We start from the raw sequence: 18,756 nt of genomic DNA on the forward strand, positions 1-18,756 counted from the left end.
ATTTGATACTAATATCGATATATTTTTGTCAAATTTTTATGATATCGTCAAACATATATTTTATTCAAAAACAAAAACATTATCACTTTCTCAAAATCACATAAAGCTATATTATAACATCGACTGAGATAAAGAATAAAATGAAATATTAAAAACATGATGTATCTCGCTGCATTGCGCGAGTACGCTTCTAGTACTTCTTAAAGGGGTGTTTATGATTTCTTATAAAAACAACTTATTGACTTATTTCGGTGTGGCATCGGTAATAAGCGTTTTTGAGTGTTTCGATAAACAACTTATACTGATATCAAACAGATAATAAGAAGCTTTTGATTAAGTTAAATCATTCTAACTTATAATAAGCTAATACGAACTTTTGTAAAAAAACATAAGGTGTTTCAAATCAACAATCCCAAACACCCCCTAAATATATGATGATATGGTTGATTTTTAAAAATATATTTATTAATGTAAAAGTTAGTAAAAGTTTTTGAAAAAGTGAATTAAAAACAAGGGGTCTTAACTACAAGGGTGGTGTCTGATTTGTTTAAGTTTGACTTCAAAGGTCAAAAGTATCAGGAGGTCTCAAGTTCAAATCCAAGAAGGAATAAAAATCTTCTTGTGGCCACGGAGGTTCAAATGCGGTGACTCCGGGCTATCAGAAAAGCAGGTGGTCGCTCTGGGATTAGTCGGCTCGCATAGCGGGTTGGATATCCAGGTTAATAAAAAAACAAGGGGTCTTATAAAAACATGTATTCATAGGATATTTATCAAAATTGCTTTGTAAAATAGTTATTATGGTACTTTATTTTAGATTTAAAAAAAAAACTTATTAAGACATCAAAAATGTTCCATAAGTTGATTATAACAGTTTTAGATAAAACAATTTACTGTTTGATACCAGAAACTTAAATCATATAATCAATATATTATGACATTTGATTATTTTTAATGTCCAGTAAAACTGAATTTGTTCCCATGTTGTTGATTTACGAAGGACCCATGCATACTATTTTGGGAACAAAAATATGATTTTTGAAAGACATCTTATGTAAATCGTCCCCATTGTATGCAAATCAACCCCGGGGTGATTTTGACTTCTATTTTGTCCTGTAATGTAGCCATTCTATGACGCAATTTTTTGTTGTATTTGATAACTCAATAATGGCGTGACAATACATAGGGGGTGATTTTGATTGGTATTTTGTCTTATTTAAGGCAACACCATGTTGTTAAATTATGGCAACCACAACCAGAAAATAAACTACCGGTTTGATTATGACAATATTGTAGGTATGACAAAATATGGATTTTCATCGCTACCATGGGAGAAGAAACTATTCGGGTGATTTATTTCGACACAAAATATGGAATTCCTCCATTACCACTAGGGAAGAGATAACCTGATTGATTGATTCTGATAGAACCCTAAGGATTTCCACCACAGCTACCAGGGTAGAAAATACATGTTTGATTGATTGATTCCAAAAGTATCGTATGAGTTTGCACCACCACAGCCGGAGAAAAACATATTTGGTTGATGGATTATGACACTTGATTGACTTCCACCATTGGCGACTACAAATAATTTCAAAGTTTGTGATAAATTTTGATGAGCAACGAACATCACCACATCGACGTCGTCACCTAACTCAAATAACTCACATGTCAAAATATTTTAATAAAATAACCTAAAACCATTATGTAAAATTAATTTTTTCACATGTTTAACCAAACCAGAATGTGTTATTGTCGAAGGCAAATGTAATACACGCTTGGATGCTTCTAACGACATAATACTCTATAACACCATTTATTGTCTGGGACGAACCACCACTTTAAACAAAGATGAAATCATTATCACCTTGACATGATTTCAAATTTGTGTTAAGGGTTGTGAAAGTAGAAGAGAGTACTTTAAAACATAAACTACATTTTTATAGAGAATATTACAAGAGTTATATATACTACATTTCGTCTTAAATAAGACAAAATCCCTATAAAAATATCCCCATATGTATTGTCACGTCGTCATTGATTTGTCAAATTAAACAAAAAGTTGTCTCATATTATGTCTCTACTACATGACAGAATAAAAGTCAAAATCGCTCTCGGGGGTGATTTGCACGAAATAAGGGCGATTTCCATGACAAGTCTTACAAAATCATATTTTTGTTCCCTAAATGGTATTCATGTGAAACCCATCCGTACCAAAAATTCCAAAATCGCCCTTCATAGGCCAATTCCCCTTTTATGTCCATTTTGTGAGTACACCCCGAAAAATGGTCATTTTGTTAATGTATTATATACAAACTGGTCATTTTGATCGATTTCCCTTTTATTTTTCTGCTTACATGGCATCGTTACATGTCGTTGTTCCCATATTTATGTTAAAATTATAAAGCTGGATTTTCCTTTTTGATGAAAAATAATTGTATCAAGAGATACATAAACTATTTATTTAAGGTGAACTAAATGAATCCCTAATATTACAAAATGCACCATTTTTCACTAATTTTTTCTTCACATACACCAATATTTATTTTTTACATTTAAAATACATGATTTAATCTGATTCTAACATAAAGGGGTGCATATAACATTACCCTTTATTTATTATAAGAACATCTCCAACAGATTATCCAAAAAATTTCCAAAATGGAGAATCAAAAGTTAAAATCTCCAAAAACACTTTTTTTATTAACCTGGATATCCAACCCGATATGCGAGCCGACTAATCCCAAGACGACCACCTGCTTTGCAGATAGCCCAGAGTAATCGCATTTGAACCTCTGTGGCCACATGAGAATTTTTATTCTTTCTTGTATATGAACCTGGGACCTTCTGATACTTTTAACATTTGGAGTCAAGCTCAAACCAATCATACACCACCCTTGTGGTTAAAAACACTTTTACATTCGTCTCCAATAGTTTCCTCGTTTTATAGGATCCAACATTGATTATAATATTAAAATATTATTTTTTTAATCTAAATATTTATTTTCAAAATTTCCTATCGATGGTCTCACTTGATAATCATTTTTAGGGTTATCTTCATATTTGAAGGAAAAAAAAAGAACCTTTTCTCTCCTAATTTCTCCAATTTGGATATATTTTTGGAGAAGCTGTTGGAACAAAATATTGACTCAAAATCTCATTATCTCCATTTTGGAGAAGCTATTGAAGATGCTATAAGATATTTAAAATAGGGTGGGCTAAGTACACCCTTGTTTACTAATTTATTCTTACATATATTAACACCAACACTTACTTTTTACATTTTTTATACATGATTTAATCTGATTCTGACATAAAATATTACGTATAACATTCCCCTTAAAATATTGGTTAGAAACTTTTGTTATACTATATGTCAAATCAAAGACATAACATTATTAAGGAAATTTGTAATAATGACACTAAATTGTTTTTTACTTATTTTATTTAACGAATAATATTTTATAAATCTTAAAAGTCCAAAAATGAATATTTATATTATATAAAAATTTAGGAAGTTGATATAAAATTAAAATAAAAGGGTAATAAAGTCTTAATGATGATTAGCACTTGCTTTTATATTAATTAACACTATCAATGGTGCCAAACCAACTAAAGAGCACTACTACTAATTATGATTTTGATTTCATACAAAAATTAATTACAATATTTAAAGCTTTATCTGTTTGGAACATTTTTAACAGATTTGTTATGTTTTTTTCCTTCTGAATTGGATATAATTCTCTGTTCTCTATTTTTTTTCCTCTCTGTTTTAATGAGTTTAACATAGCTGTTAGAGCAAAGTTTTCCAAAAATTTAAAAACAACATAATATAATAATGAAAGACAATAAATATAACCAACAAAAATATTTTAAAATTTTTGAGAAAAAAGAACTAAGAAATAACTCTTTCACAAGGTGGAAATATGAAAAGAATATAATAAATGTCTCTAAGAGTTAGGTAGATTGAAAGTTAAGGTAGTTAAATTGAAAGTGAAATTACCAAATTAGTCTTCTTATAATGAGATACATATTTTTCATTTAGGGGTATATTAGTCTTTTAAGTTATTAAATATTTTAAAAACTCAAAACAATGGAATTTTTTTTAGACAAATCATAAGCATATTATCAAATATGATAAGAGTGTTTTCGCATTCTCGTAAAATGAAGGTGTTCTCGTTTGAACATCCACCTCTATATATATATATATGGTTGTAAATACATGTAATACAACAAAATGGAAAACTAATGCAAATTATCATATTATATAAGAAAAATCTAAAATTGATGGAGTATTATTTCGTAACAATAAAAGACTAACGTGTTTATCCATTGAATATCAATTAATTTCATAAAAATTCAAAATTCAAACATAGACTTCTAAAATATTATAAGTTTATAATGATAAATTATAAACTTAAATTTTAAGATAATTAAACACGAAGACAATAGTTTATAATAAAAAAAATATTTTTAACAACACATTCGACGTTGGGTCTACTGTGATTTGCAACCATTTTCCGGCTGTGCCCTTTCGTTTTCATGACAGGCTTGTTTTGCTTTTGCAGTTTTTTTTAGGGGTTGTTTATGTTGTTTTTTGAGTCTCTCTGTGGTGTAGGCGCTTGGAGTTTTTGTTGGCCGCTTTCTTGTTGTGCTTTGGTTTTACTCGTCTTCTTTGGTTTAATCGATCGGTCGGTACTACTTCTTGCAGACCTTGTATTCTTTTTCTCTATAAATTTTTGTTAATATAATGATGCATTTAAAAAATAACACATTAGACAATGTTTTTTTTTTTTTGGTAAGGGTGTCCGGGCCAAAGCCCGACTAATCCCCGGCAAATTTGGAGGCTAAACATGGCCCCACTTAAATGTCGCCAACACTCCTCTCCCAGGGCTCGAACTTGGGTTCATGACTATGCCATGCCCAAGACTTTACCACTAGGCTGGAAGGTCTTTGACAATGTAATGGTGCAATACTCGAATTTTTCTTGAAAAATATCTCACATTAGACAATTAGCTTTTGTTTTTTCCTAGTTTCCCTTGAACCACATGGATTTTTTTTGTACATGGATAAAATGGTTGCAGTTTTTATAAGTAAATAATCAATGTTTATATATTTATGTACACTTTTTATTCAGGTATTCGTAGGGGTGTGTAGAAAGTTAACCGTTTCAATTGGAACCTAACGATCATGATTGGATTGGATCGGATTGAAAATTTCAAGATCCAATTTGGATTAGTTGGTTCTTCGATAGCAGTCCAAAACCAACCGAACTGACCAACATCCAATTAACCATTCAGTTATTCATTCAACTATCATCCAATTAATTTGTTCTCCTACTCATCTCTCTCATTTTTTACTATTTTATCAATACCTCTATAAGTCCCTTTGCCACAATTTTCGGGACGGTATCTAGGGAATAAGCATCAACTAACTCGGTGACAACATCCGCGGTAATACAAAGGATGCAAGCGTTATCCAGAGGGCATTCTTAAGTTAGAAAAATTAAACTTCGCTTTTATTCACTTGTGGAAGGAGGCAATGATGATCTAAAAAAAGCCAAATCAACGATCATAATTCCATTGGCCGAGGGGACAGTTTGGACCTTTGCATGGGTTCATTTTACACCGTTTTAAATTACACTTATACCTGTTATTTTCTTGGCCCCTCCCCAAGCACTTGCTGAGGTAGCGACTTTTCAGTGAAAATAGGAGAGAAATGGTTAAGAGATGAATCGATCCGTGGAAAATGGCTATTTCTGTCAATTTCTCTTTTCTTATTCCATGGTTCAACCAAACATGCAAGTGTAGTTGATCCGTCAAGTTTTCTAGTAAACCAGAAAGCGCATGAATCCGTTATCTCATGTTTACCCGAATTACATAACACTTCAAGACCTTGATGCATAATCGACTACCCTACTCTTATATATGCGATATAAGTTCAAATTTTCATATGATAAAGAACTGGAAAAGATTAAATAACGAATGTAGAAGATGACTGACTAACCTCATTCTTCGTCATCTTCATCAGCGTCCCCACCTGATGCCTTCTTTGCGGCGGCTTTCTGGTTCTTTCGCTTCACTCTGCCAGGTCGCCCACCTCCAAACGGACTTGTAAGAGAGAAATCAATGTGCTTCTGTGAGTCTACTCTCACCATGAACGATGGAACGTTCACTACTTGCCTTCCTACCCTGTAACCACAATCACCATCGAGTAGATCATGAATATACCGTAAAACAAACACATGTATGCAATTCAGATGTTAGAAATGATGGAAACATTACAACCAAGAAAACAAACATATGACCATGAAATACTAGTTATCCCCGGATTGATGGGACAATGGACCGAGTGACACAAAAATGTTTTTATTTTTTGTCACACCAAAATATGTGGAACAAAAATCAAGAAGATAGACATGATATTGGTAAATTACTAGAATACCCATGTCAAATTAAAGGGATATTGACTGAAATAGCTATTCTGACCCCCATTATTCACTTTATAGCCACCTTTTCAACCTAATGACCAATTTAGCAGGAAATTATGCTAGTGCATTGCGCAACTTGCATAATACACTTTTCCCATTAAAATAATAAGAAAAAATAGAATTACGTATGTGGCAGTCCATGTGCAAGACGCAAGTTAGAACTTTTTTGCCACTTAGTGAATCCCATTTTTTCTTATCATTTTAATGGGAAAAAGTGGATTATGCAAGTTGCCTAATGCGACTTTGCATAATCTCCAACTAAATCAGTCGTGAGGTTGAAAAGATGACTATAAAGTAGGGGGGGGGGGGGGGTTCAGAATGGCTATTGCAGTCAACTTCCCCAAATTAAACCCTAATATCTTTCATAATTCTTTTACTCCCCTGTCTCACTCTCGACTGTCTAATCCCATCTACCTATCAAATGCACCTGAAATGCAAGGTTAAAACAACAAAGCCAACCTAGATGGCACGGTAACAAAAATTTCCTGAATAAATTTCGTTAAATTTAATTTGCAACTTAGTGCTACCAGCAAATCAGATGCACAGAACAGCAATGCTCGAATTAATTAAGAGTTGAACATTCATCCAAGACTCAACTAGCTGCTTATATGACACTTTAAAAATATCTTACTGACGAAAAGACGAACACACATAGAAATCATGCAAGTAAAGAACGATTGAAATAATCTTATCTGAACTTAAATATACCTGATGTGCCTCTGCTTGATGAGCACTCTGGCATGGTGGATAGATTTGGCCATACCAGTTTTGAACACCAGTGTTTGGAGGCGACGTTCAAGAAAGTTCTCGACAGTCAGGGCCAGCACGTAATCCAGCTTGTTCTGGCTCTCATCCAACAGCCCGTACCTGTTCATCCTCCTCATAAGTGCTTCACCCTCGAATATCCTACGTGGGTCCTTCTCTTCAAGAGTAAGAAGCATTCTTGCAGCATTACGAATGCAGCTGAGAGCATACTGCACCCTCCAAAGCTCCCTTTTGCATCGAAGACCATATTCTCCAACAAGCTTCAACTCAGCATCCAATCGCTCCTTCTCATAAGGACGGCGGGGCTTCTTGAACGTCTTCCCATCTAAACAGATTTTGGTGCTTAGTTATGGTCAAAACTTATTGGATAGTAAAAAAAAATACATAAACTTAAAAAGAAAGCATCTTAGATCTTCCGATAGATTTTAGCACTTGGTTTCATTAGAAATTCGCATGAAGACTAGGCAGAACCATATAGACACGTCAAATGGAATGGTCTTTGATACTAAAAATAACACACATCTTTCCAGCAACCTTGTAATTAAAAAATTGAGCATCATGTACCCTATTCTGACATCATCACAATTTCAAAATAAACTAACAGTATGCTAGCAAGTCCATAAGGCTAAAATGAAAACAGTAGTTTTGGGTTTTGTTGAAAAAATCAATTTTTTTTAAAATTGGTATCAAAGTAAAAGTGTGTCATATAGTCGCATCAAATTTCGTTCTCTATGATCCTGGAATAGTTGTCAATAAACTCACAAGGCTCGGAAAGTGAACCTCACAGACCATAAATATGACTGCATGTCTACATTAGCAGGTTAGAAAGCAAGTTTATAGTATCACTCGCACTTAACTACTTAAAACAAGTTATGTTTACATATGTCAAAAAATTAAAACCTAAAGACACCTAAGCAACAACATGAGTAAGTGGTTCATGAAAATATTTGAAAACAACCTCCTGAAAGCTAACCTATAAAATTAGAATATAACCAAAGCATGATCTATCTATTTATCTATACACATATTTGTGTCAAGTATGCATATGTAAAGATATAACAGCGTATTAAAAGGGTAAGAGGAGTTACAGTTGCGGTAAAACGGAACATGCACCATCGTCCAAAGTCAATGCAGTGACCGCTTGCAACTCTATCCTTCTTTCTCTCAACTGCTTCCTAAGTTGATGTTAAAAATATGATATGGTTCAGCACAACTCAGAAACACTTCAATCCTCCAGAAAACAAATCCAGACAACAATGTACAGAGATGAGAGAAAATCACACTAACATCCTCAAGTATTTGGTCTTATTGCAAATGCTTACAGCACAGTAATACACATTTTATGAATTGCAGATCTTCTAAATCCAGCTTCATAACCACAACATGTACCAGAAAAGAACCTTACAACATCATACAAGATCATATATATATATATAAAGCAAAATCACATAGGTAACACAATAAATATCTATTAGAAAATGATATATATACCGATTTGATCCCCATCTCAAGGAGAAATCGATTAAAATTGATGCAGATAACACAAATTCTAATGGCTATGGCGATATAAATGGCTAAATGATCATGCTAAACGAGACCAAAATCGTAGTCCTAATTCATGAATGGCACTGGATATATGAAAGGTACACACAGAAACAAGGATTGGAATGTATTATTGAATGCGAGAAGGAAATGATGTTCAAACCTGCAAAAATTGAGACGACGCGCGTAATCAACCTGCAAGAGCCGTGAGATGAACTGAGGAAATACCACTAGGGTTTTAGTCTTTTATATCTGCTGGGCCCAAATGTTTTAAGGCCCATTGGGTCTATCATTTGCTTACTATTACTAGTTTTGAAATAGATAACATAACATGATGTCCAAAAACCGTTTTCAGGTATTGGTGTTCATTGGTTAAAAGACATTTAAACAATTTAATGTAATGTTTGTAGTTTGAAAAACCTCTATTCAACTATGTAGGTTGGTCGGATTGATATTTTTGTACATCCACATATTCTTCTATGTTTGTTACTATGAATATGTTATTTTCTCTACTCATAATTTTTTTCCATCATCAATCATTTGATATAACTTATTAATACAATTTCTTAATTATATCATATTCAAATATCTATCTCAATTTGCATATATATATATATATATATGCTCGTGTTTACTAAACATATATGCGAAGATCTATATAGAGATCGAAAATATATGTATATGAAGAGAGTATGTGATTGTGTGATTGTCTAATATACATATTAATACAAACGTAACAGTCACATTAAACACAATAAATAAAAGAATACCATATTCAACAGGTTGAGTTGGTTCTAATGACCGTAACTCGATTCCAATTAAATATCTACGGTTTGAAAATTTTACAGCTCCATTAGACATCAGGTTGGGTTTTTGAGCAACCTTAGCTGGACTGGTTCCAATGGTTTTTGGTCTAAATAAGTTAAAAGTACCAGAAGGTCTCAGATTCAAATCTAAAGAGGAATAAAAAACCCCATGTGGTCACGGAGGTTCAAATGCGGTGACTCGGGGCTATCTGCAAAGCAGGTGGTCGTCCTGAGTTTAGTCGGCTCGCATTGCAGGTTGGATGTCCAGGTTAATCAATAGAAAATTTCTTAATTTCTATCCCACATATTGTCCGTTTTGTCCATACTTGGACTCACAGGTTTAAAATGCATTTGATAAAGAAGGTATATGGTCCATAAATCGACCTTAGTTTTCCTTCCCAACCGAAATGGGATATGCACACGCATGGGAAGCTTCTTACAATATATGTACGTTATTTATAATTAAGAAAGATAATTCACGTCTATTAAAGTACAGACAATGCTTAAAAACATATCATAATGTAGAGAACATGATTGAAGTAACCTTTATAAAAAAGACCTACAACATTAAATCCTAGACAAATAACTTTCCGTATTAATTTAAATGTAGAGAGTATGATTGGAGATGATTCGGGGTTGTGTAGTTGGTTTTCCATTAAGTCTTGTATGGATAAACCTGTCTTTTTGAATTAATTTGTCTATATAGACTTGAAAGGTTTTTGCTTGGAATGATTTTTTCATAAATGGAAGGAACATAGCCCGATTTTCTACATAAAGCTCTCATTTAAAAACTTAGTAAACAAGTCATTTTCTATATCATCAAACCACTGTTAACATACATGCACTTAGAGCATCTCCGAAAATTTATCCAAAATGCATATTTTAGGATTTTTGTCCTAATAGATTCCTCAAGACCTTCTAAAAGATGGAGAAAGTATGAAAGAGATGACGAAATTTTGAAATTGTAGAGAACTCTCGAAAATGATTACACATGAAATAGAAATTATTTTTTATTTTGTACAATTGAGAATTTTTGAAATTAAATATATAAGAAAAGAAATATTTTTTTATTTAAAAAATTAAATATTTTAATAATATAATTTTTGTGATAATAATTAAATAATAAATTTATTTGAGTATAAAAAAGGTTTTTTTTTTTAATAGACGATATTCATTTAAATCTTTATTTAGAGGAAGTTAATCAAGTTTTTGCTTCCCCCTCCGTTGATCGAACAATCGTACCGTCAACACTCTAGAGTCTAGACCACCAGGTGACCACGGTAAGCTTAACACACTGTATCATTCCCCCCACCCTCATGAGAAAGCCATAACGTTGATATTTTTCCTTCGATTGGTTTCAACGAGCAATCATAATCTTCTTCTACTGAAACTTGTCACTGTTGGAACCCTACCTTCAAGCTCTCAAATCGATCACGTTAATTACATCTCACTTTTGCCGCTGCTAGTATCTTCAATCCTAATCCCGTCTCTCTGAATTTCGCGGTATTTTTCCAGTTTTCCCATGGGATTTCATGTATCGGATGAATTGTTGGGGACGATTGTGCCACTTGTGGTGTACTGGCTGTATTCTGGATTTTACATGTTGTTTGAATCTCTAGAGAATTATCGGTTGCATTCAAAGCAAGATGAAGATTGTAAGAATTTGGTTCCTAGGAGAACCGTCGTCAAAGGGGTTCTTCTCCAACAAGCTCTTCAAGCTGTCGTCGCCATCATTCTTTTCACGGTATGCTTATTTTCGTCCTTAGGAGAATTTCTGTAATTATGTGATATAGTTTTTGTGCATCTTATGTTGTTTGAGTTAGGTCATTACATAACTTATACGTTCTTATGAAAGCGATAGTAGATGATAAATCATACGTTAGCATCTTCCTATATGTGTGATTCTCTTTGATGACAAGTAGCTGGTGGATGAACTGGATGGTAAATTGTATCTACCTCAATCAGTTGTAGTGGAAGAAGCTAGTCTACTAGCGTCCAGAACAAGGTTGCTCTTGGGGATACCTGATAATTTTGATAGAAGTATCAATATAGATAACGTGAGTAACAGAAGTGTCGATCATTGGTTTTTTTGGTAAAGTGACAAGTTACTAGCTGTGATTTGGTATGCAATTAGCATCAAGTGGTTAGGAATCACAATAATTCAGAGAGTTAATTGATTACTTCAAAATCGGTTGCTATTTAATGGTATTAGGTGCTTCAGCTGTTCATTTAAGTATGTGAACCTCTCAATTTTTTTGTTTCTAAGTTTAATTAGTCTATCATTCTGTGTATATAGAGATGTAGCGTTGAGTTTCCTCTTAGCTATTACCTTTTGGATGCATAGAATTGCCGGTCAATGAATCATAATTGTGCAGTGACTGAGGACTCAGTTGCTCTAATGAGGTGATGAATTTGCGGTCATGTGGGCGTTATAATATCATAGAGATCTCGAGGTGTGATGTGCGAAGCTTGAAAGCCCTAGCTACCCACCTTCCACTTATGCGCCAATATTCTCTTCTTGTATATTCCATCTGTGGCTGTTAACAAAGATTTGCATCTTCTAATCATAAAATATTTCCATCAAATCTCCACTTCTGGCCCCTTAAATCTGAACTTATTAGTGCCAGTTCTAGTTGTGTAAGCATCATGCATTGGTACACCGGTCGCCTTTTCTTGGAAATAATACATCAAACATAAAGTCGAGTACAATTCAGCATCATTCATAAATATCAAATAACGTCTTAGAAAGTCTAGCTAGACCTTCTCCATTCCCTTGGAACTTCCAACCTTGACGTCTCCTACGATACATGCTAATAGTTAGCTTAAACCCGAACTAGTTCATGGTTTTCAGAACATTTCTCGTTAATCATTTCAACATCATAATAAAACTCCACATCATGTCATAACAATCTGAATGTTAGTGTGTATAACATTGTCATGTGCATGCATGCAAATCACATCAATCATAATTAAAGTTATCAACGTCGAGTACTGTGTGTGTCAAAAATTAATCAACCAGTAAAAGGTATTCCTTTCCATACATGTACTGGTCCATGCATCATACATCATTCGAACATATGACCCACAAGTATAAAACATTTTATGCGTAACATCTCAAAAGTCCACGTATTCACAAATCATGATCAAGCATCTCATGCTTTTCATACCAATGTTCATGCTATCATAATAACATCATACTTGAATAATAGAACATATGTAAAATATTTAGTATGGGCGTGCATCATTGCAAAATATAAGTCAAAGTATTGACATGCATGGATCTCAGTTTATAAATCACATGAAATGAAACTAACCTCAATATGTTGGTCTATCTTGTCTGCTTGCACCGCTGCCTCAAAATTGCTGGAATGTTTCTGCGACTATGCTTTGCTTTACTGCACGTTCTTTCTTATTTTTTCTCTCAACTCAGTTCTGGATTCTACTTGGAAATGATGGGGAAACATAATAGCAACTTGATTTCCTCATTTGGCACTATAATGAACACTATATCGTGCCCTCCTCCAACCCGTTTTCTTTGTTGGAACTCTTCGAGTATTTTTGGGTGTTGCATAGGCCTCAGAAATCCTTGCGAATTTTATTTCAGAAGATTGGCATCATTGGTCTCAGCCTAGTTTTATACCTTTGGATGATTAGAACATATACAAGCAAGTACTTGGTGTCACATCTTAATGTTTGGAATAATGGTTTAATTATGTATTTTAGCCCGTATTATTTTTTACATGCTTTATGCCGTCTTCGTATATATTATTTGACACCCATTTTTCAGTGTATCATTTAGCAAGGAAGTATTCTTTGATATATGAAGTGGGAATTTGACACGTAGCAAAAACATAATATTTATGTGAGAGTTGCTAATGGATGAAGTGGCATGGAATTTAAATAGGCAGAATGCATATGTTGAATAGGAAAATCTCCTTGAGTAAACATGTAAATTTGTATTTGTGTCATGACAAAGGATTTAGATAACCTGGCCCATGTTCTAAATTGGACAAGGTCTTGCAGCTTATTCGCTTAATATTATTTTCTTGCATTCATGAGGCCTTTTGGAATACTTTTGTGTAAATATCATTGGGTCATTGGGTGAATGTTAATAGGAGAGGAAACCGTTGATGGATGATGGTTTAGGAAACAACAAGGGCATAATACTTCTGTAAATATTATAACTCGGTTTTTTTTGTTTCGGAACAAAGAATTTGAAATGTTATTGTTTCACTTGTAGCAATCATGGAAATTCCAAGTTGTATCTAGCTTTCAATTCTACTGATATGATATTACTGAGCTTGTGAAGATGGGGTTTTGGTGAGAAATTCGAATATTTTCTTCAATTGACCACCTGCTTTGTGATATGGGGCTCTGCCTAATGTAAGGTTGGCATGCATTTAGAATTTCCAATTGTTCTCAAAGAACTATTAATTGCATTCTTGCAGTAATGTGAATGTAAGACTGGTGTGCATTTTGTACTTGCAATTGTTGTCAATAGTTTGAATGAATTATAATGTGTTTTCCTTTTTTCTGACTCAGGTTACCAGTAATGATGCTGATGCTGCCAACAGTAAAGGGCATTCCCTGGTCGATATTGTTAGACAATTCTTTACTGCTATGGTGGTCTTAGATACTTGGCAGTACTTTATGCATCGTTTAATGCATCAAAACAAGTTCTTGTACCGACATATTCATTCACTACATCATCGGCTTGTTGTTCCATATGCTTTTGGGGCTCTTTATAACCATCCAGTAGAGGGGCTTCTCCTGGACACAATTGGTGGAGCTCTGGCTTTCCTCCTTTCAGGCATGTCCCCTTGGGCCTCTATCTTCTTCTTCTCCTTTGCAACCATTAAAACAGTTGATGACCATTGTGGATTGTGGCTTCCGGGGAATCCTTTCCATGTCTTTTTTCGGAACAACTCTGCCTATCATGATGTACACCACCAGCTTTATGGCGCTAAATACAACTTCTCACAGCCTTTCTTTATCATGTGGGATAAAATCCTTGGGACTTACATGCCTTACACACTCGAAAAGAGAGCGGGTGGGGGTTTCGAAGTAAAGCCTACAAAATTTGACAAGGATGATTGATGAAATTCACATATTGTCGGTTATTGGTCAAAATATGTGCCAGTAAATTGGTATCAATTTTAAGTTTTGCAATTATTTGTCTGTCATTGTCATAAATGTTCAGTTTATATCTACTACTTACCTAGTATGTATTTTTTGTATATACATATTATAATAGATTCCCCTTTCTGAGGGCTTGTAAGTGTTGTCCAACTTAAAACTCAGCTAGTGTATGTAACATGCTGGCATTACAATACTTTGCTTTGTGTCATTTCTCTTGCCTACTTTGTTCCGCTTTTTGCGGTTCTTATTGCCTAAAATTGCTCTATGAGTCTTCTTAGGGGCTGTTTGGTTGGTTTTTCATCAAGTCCCGTATGGATAAATATGTCTGTGTGGATTATTCTATCTATATAGGTCGGGAAGGTTTTGTTTGGGATGGCTTTTCATAGGTGGAAGGACCGTGTTTTTTAATTGGGAGGTGCTGGTTCGGAAGAAACTTGGCTTTCTGCATAAAGCTTCCCACGTAGAAGGTTATTGAATAAGCCATTTTCTATATAAGTAAGTCACTACCAAACTTTCATATATGGTTGATCGAATAAGCTGTGACTCCCATTAAGCTGCTAACAAACAGGCCCTTAGCAACCAAAGCTTAAGCTGCAATTAGCCGATTACAATTCGTTTGGTTCACATGGTGTCTGGATTGTTACTGGGGTTGCTCATATAGGACTTTATGTTTTGATCCTGTTAGTTATTCCCATTTTGAGTATGCTTTCTTGTTCCTGATTCTGTCTATATTTTTATGTTGTTTGTCTGTCTGTTTTGGTTGTTGTTGCTTACTTCTAACCCATTTCCATTTTATAGCATTGCCTTACGTATATTCAAGTTGTGTTCTTTCTTTGCATTTTCTTTGCACAAGCTTTACTACTTCTTTTCGCACACATTGCACAACCTGGTGGTCTTCAGGGAAAAAGCCCCTCTACTGTCGAGGTAGAGATCGGGTCTGCATACATCCCACCTCATACCCCCACCTCTAGGTGAGACACAGCCACTTAGGGCCTGTTTGTTAGCAGCTTAATGAGCCTAATGGGATTCACAGCTTATTTGGTGAGCTATACATGACTGTTTGGTAGTGGCTTAATGATATAGAAAGCGGCTTATTCTGTAAGCTTTTAGGAGGGAGCTTTATGTAGAAAGCCAAGTTTTTTTCCAAACCTGTCCCTCCCAATTAAAGAACATGCACCTTGCATCTATGAAAAAATCCTCCAAAACAAAAACCTTCCCAATCCATACAGACAGATTAATCCACACAGACAGCTTTATCCATACAAGGCTCAATGAAAAACCAACCAAACAGCCTCTTACTGGGTTTGTTTTTGTTTTGATCCTGCTAATGGGATGGCATCATGGAGGTCTGGGAAGGGATGGGATGGAATTCTCTGGATCAAATGTCTCTTTCCCATCTGTCTTTTGTGTGTACATTGGAGAAAAAACTATTACTATATGAGAAGGAAATAAAGCTACAATATATCATAATAGGGAGACAATGGTGGGCTGGTGCAGGTGTCGGTAAAGGATGGTCGTCTTGTTGTTTGTGGACCACCTGAGAGACTGAGATTGGCGGGAGATGGCAGTGAGAGAGGCAGATAAAGGAGACACTATTTAAAGACTTAAGAGTACAACGGTATAAGTAACCCATCCACCTATTTAAGTAAAGTTGCATCATATTCATCATCATAGCTAACTTTTGTAACACCTAGAATCAATCCCAAGAGATGCATCATATACACAACTCACTACACCTCAAGAGGCAATTTGTTCTAATACCATAGTAACATTTGAAACTCAAGGCAGTAGATTGGCCAAATAACTTCTTAATCAACTTTAAATTATGGTGGAAGTTATTAGTAGCTCACAACTTAAAGCTTATAGGAGCTCACAAAATATTATTTTCTATCGATGTCGGACAGGTTGTCAAAGGGAGTTACTACACATATTTTAACTCAAGTTATTTAGGGGCTGTTTGGTTGGTTTTCCATCAAGTCTTGTATGGATCAAGCTATATGTGTGAATTAATCTTTCTGTATGGACCGGGAAGGTTTTTGTTTGGGAGTGGATTTTCATAGATAGAATTAGCATGTTTTTTAATTGGGAATGGCAGGTTTGGAGAATCTTGGCTTTGTGCATAAGGCTCCCCCCTTGAAGCTTACTGAATAAGCCACTTTCTATATCATTAAGCCACTACTTAACAGTCACGTATAATTGAGCAAATAAGCTATGAGTCCATTAAGCTCATTAAGCTGCTAATGAACAGGCCCTTATTTTGGGATACGAACACCTCTGTGTTAACTCCATTCAGCCAACTACTATTTAAGAACGAGTGATGCCAGTGGGTCAAATGACTACCTACGGCTACAGGTCTTTTTACGGTCTTCCCTACCTGTTCCCTACTTTCAATAGTTTTGCTGGTAAAATCTCTCTCCCCATAATCATTTTGCATGTTACTAGAGCATGTAGTCAAATCATTATTCGTACAATTCTACACCATCAACTTCAATCATATAAATGGCTAGTGGTCCTAAATTTCCAAATGGAAAGTTACAGGCTTTAACTATATGAGCTGTGTTGATGTTATGATCAGGAGGACTAATAACTGCAGGAAGATGTTTCAACATTCATCTTTGCCTATCATTCATTCATTGGAGATAAAAGATTGCATCATCCACCACCCGGTATCATCCACTCTCTACACTTTACTATCTTGCCATATTTTATATAATTGATAACCTTGTTCACGAACTATTGACTGGAAAAGGGTCGGGTCAACATAAATGTGGACGAGAGATGTCAAAACACAATTTTCACTTGGTAGCATTATTACTTTTGTCTTGGCTACAAAAAAACATTAAGGGGAGAGAAATTGTCATTTACAATACAAGTTCTCAAAAATTTCAATCATGTGTTTATGCTTTTGTGCCTTAATTTCGAGTGGGATATACGGGGTTTGTTTGATTTTAAGTTTATCTGTGTAATTCATGGCAAAAAGACATTCGGTTCCATGATGGAATGTTTTTTTCCAGGGCAATTATTTTTCCATATACATGCATAGAGGGAGGTTCAAGGGAAAACAAAAAAAAAATAAAAAAATGAGGAACACTTTGGTAACCATTCATCTGGATGGTATGCTCATATATATACAGGTAATTGAAGTTGTTTCTTGGTTGTTATGCACGTATATATGTTATGCACATGTGCAAACAGAACAAATTGCATACAAATTACTTGCATGCAAACGTGCATACTGTCCAGACGAATGATTACTAGAGTGTTTCTCAGTTTTTTATTTTTTGCGGTTTTCCCTCTGAACTTGACCCTACATGCATATACACACATATTCAAATTTATTGTCTTGTAAATTTACTACAAAAACTAGAGTACCCATATTCATCCCTCTGCCTTTTACCCCCCTGCAGAGACAAAATTTCAGTCACAAAGATCCGTAAAAAAGAATGATTGATGTTCTTATAGATTTCACATGTGCATCTTTCTTAGGAATGTCCCAAAATTAGACATTTTTTTATGGATAAAAACATTATCTTTGCATCTTCTTCAGGAACATCCAAATTCGACAACCTTTTGGTGGATAAAAACATTATCTTTGTATCATCTTGCAGATATATAGAAACATCCATGTTTCACTTTCGAATTAACACGAGTTTCCATCAGGGACCACTTTCTTGATTGTTTTTAGTTCACCACTGACGAAATACCTTATTTTTGGCTATTTAAAGACCGGAAATTGACGGGTGGTAGTAGATAAATGTCCCATTCTTTTTCAAAATCATTTTACATAAAATTCTTTTGTGCAACATTACCATTAGCATTACACTCTCATTGGATACCATATCCATATCTAGACTGTTTATTTTGTTGGAATTCAAGCAGTTAGTGATGGGATTCTACTTGATAACGTCAAAACCAAAGTGGTCCTGGATGAAGGAAGATTTTGCTTTAGATTTTGTTTCTTGTTCTTGATTATTCTCATCCCACAGTGCTGGGGGCTACAATTATTGTTCTACTCTT

At 34.5% G+C, this 18,756-nt stretch overlaps 2 protein-coding genes across 2 annotated transcripts; one reads left to right on the forward strand and one right to left on the reverse strand.

Moving 5' to 3' along the window:
* Positions 1 to 5,757: 5,757 nt before the first annotated feature.
* LOC112523051 (40S ribosomal protein S9-2-like) lies at positions 5,758 to 9,012 on the reverse strand. Its single transcript, XM_025132486.1, has 4 exons — positions 8,958 to 9,012; positions 8,341 to 8,427; positions 7,196 to 7,577; positions 5,758 to 6,188 (listed from the first exon to the last, which is right to left on the reverse strand). The coding sequence occupies exons 2-4, from the start codon at positions 8,366 to 8,368 to the stop codon at positions 6,005 to 6,007; spliced, it is 594 nt and encodes a 197-aa protein (XP_024988254.1). The 5' UTR covers positions 8,369 to 8,427; positions 8,958 to 9,012; the 3' UTR covers positions 5,758 to 6,004.
* Positions 9,013 to 10,837: 1,825 nt separating this feature from the next.
* LOC112523189 (sphinganine C4-monooxygenase 1-like) lies at positions 10,838 to 14,947 on the forward strand. The gene is made up of 2 exons (XM_025132684.1): positions 10,838 to 11,344; positions 14,143 to 14,947. The coding sequence occupies exons 1-2, from the start codon at positions 11,123 to 11,125 to the stop codon at positions 14,695 to 14,697; spliced, it is 777 nt and encodes a 258-aa protein (XP_024988452.1). The 5' UTR covers positions 10,838 to 11,122; the 3' UTR covers positions 14,698 to 14,947.
* Positions 14,948 to 18,756: the final 3,809 nt, after the last annotated feature.

This window comes from Cynara cardunculus, assembly GCF_001531365.2.
Source record: "Cynara cardunculus var. scolymus isolate 2C chromosome LG 12, CcrdV1, whole genome shotgun sequence".
Lineage (NCBI taxonomy): Eukaryota > Viridiplantae > Streptophyta > Magnoliopsida > Asterales > Asteraceae > Cynara > Cynara cardunculus.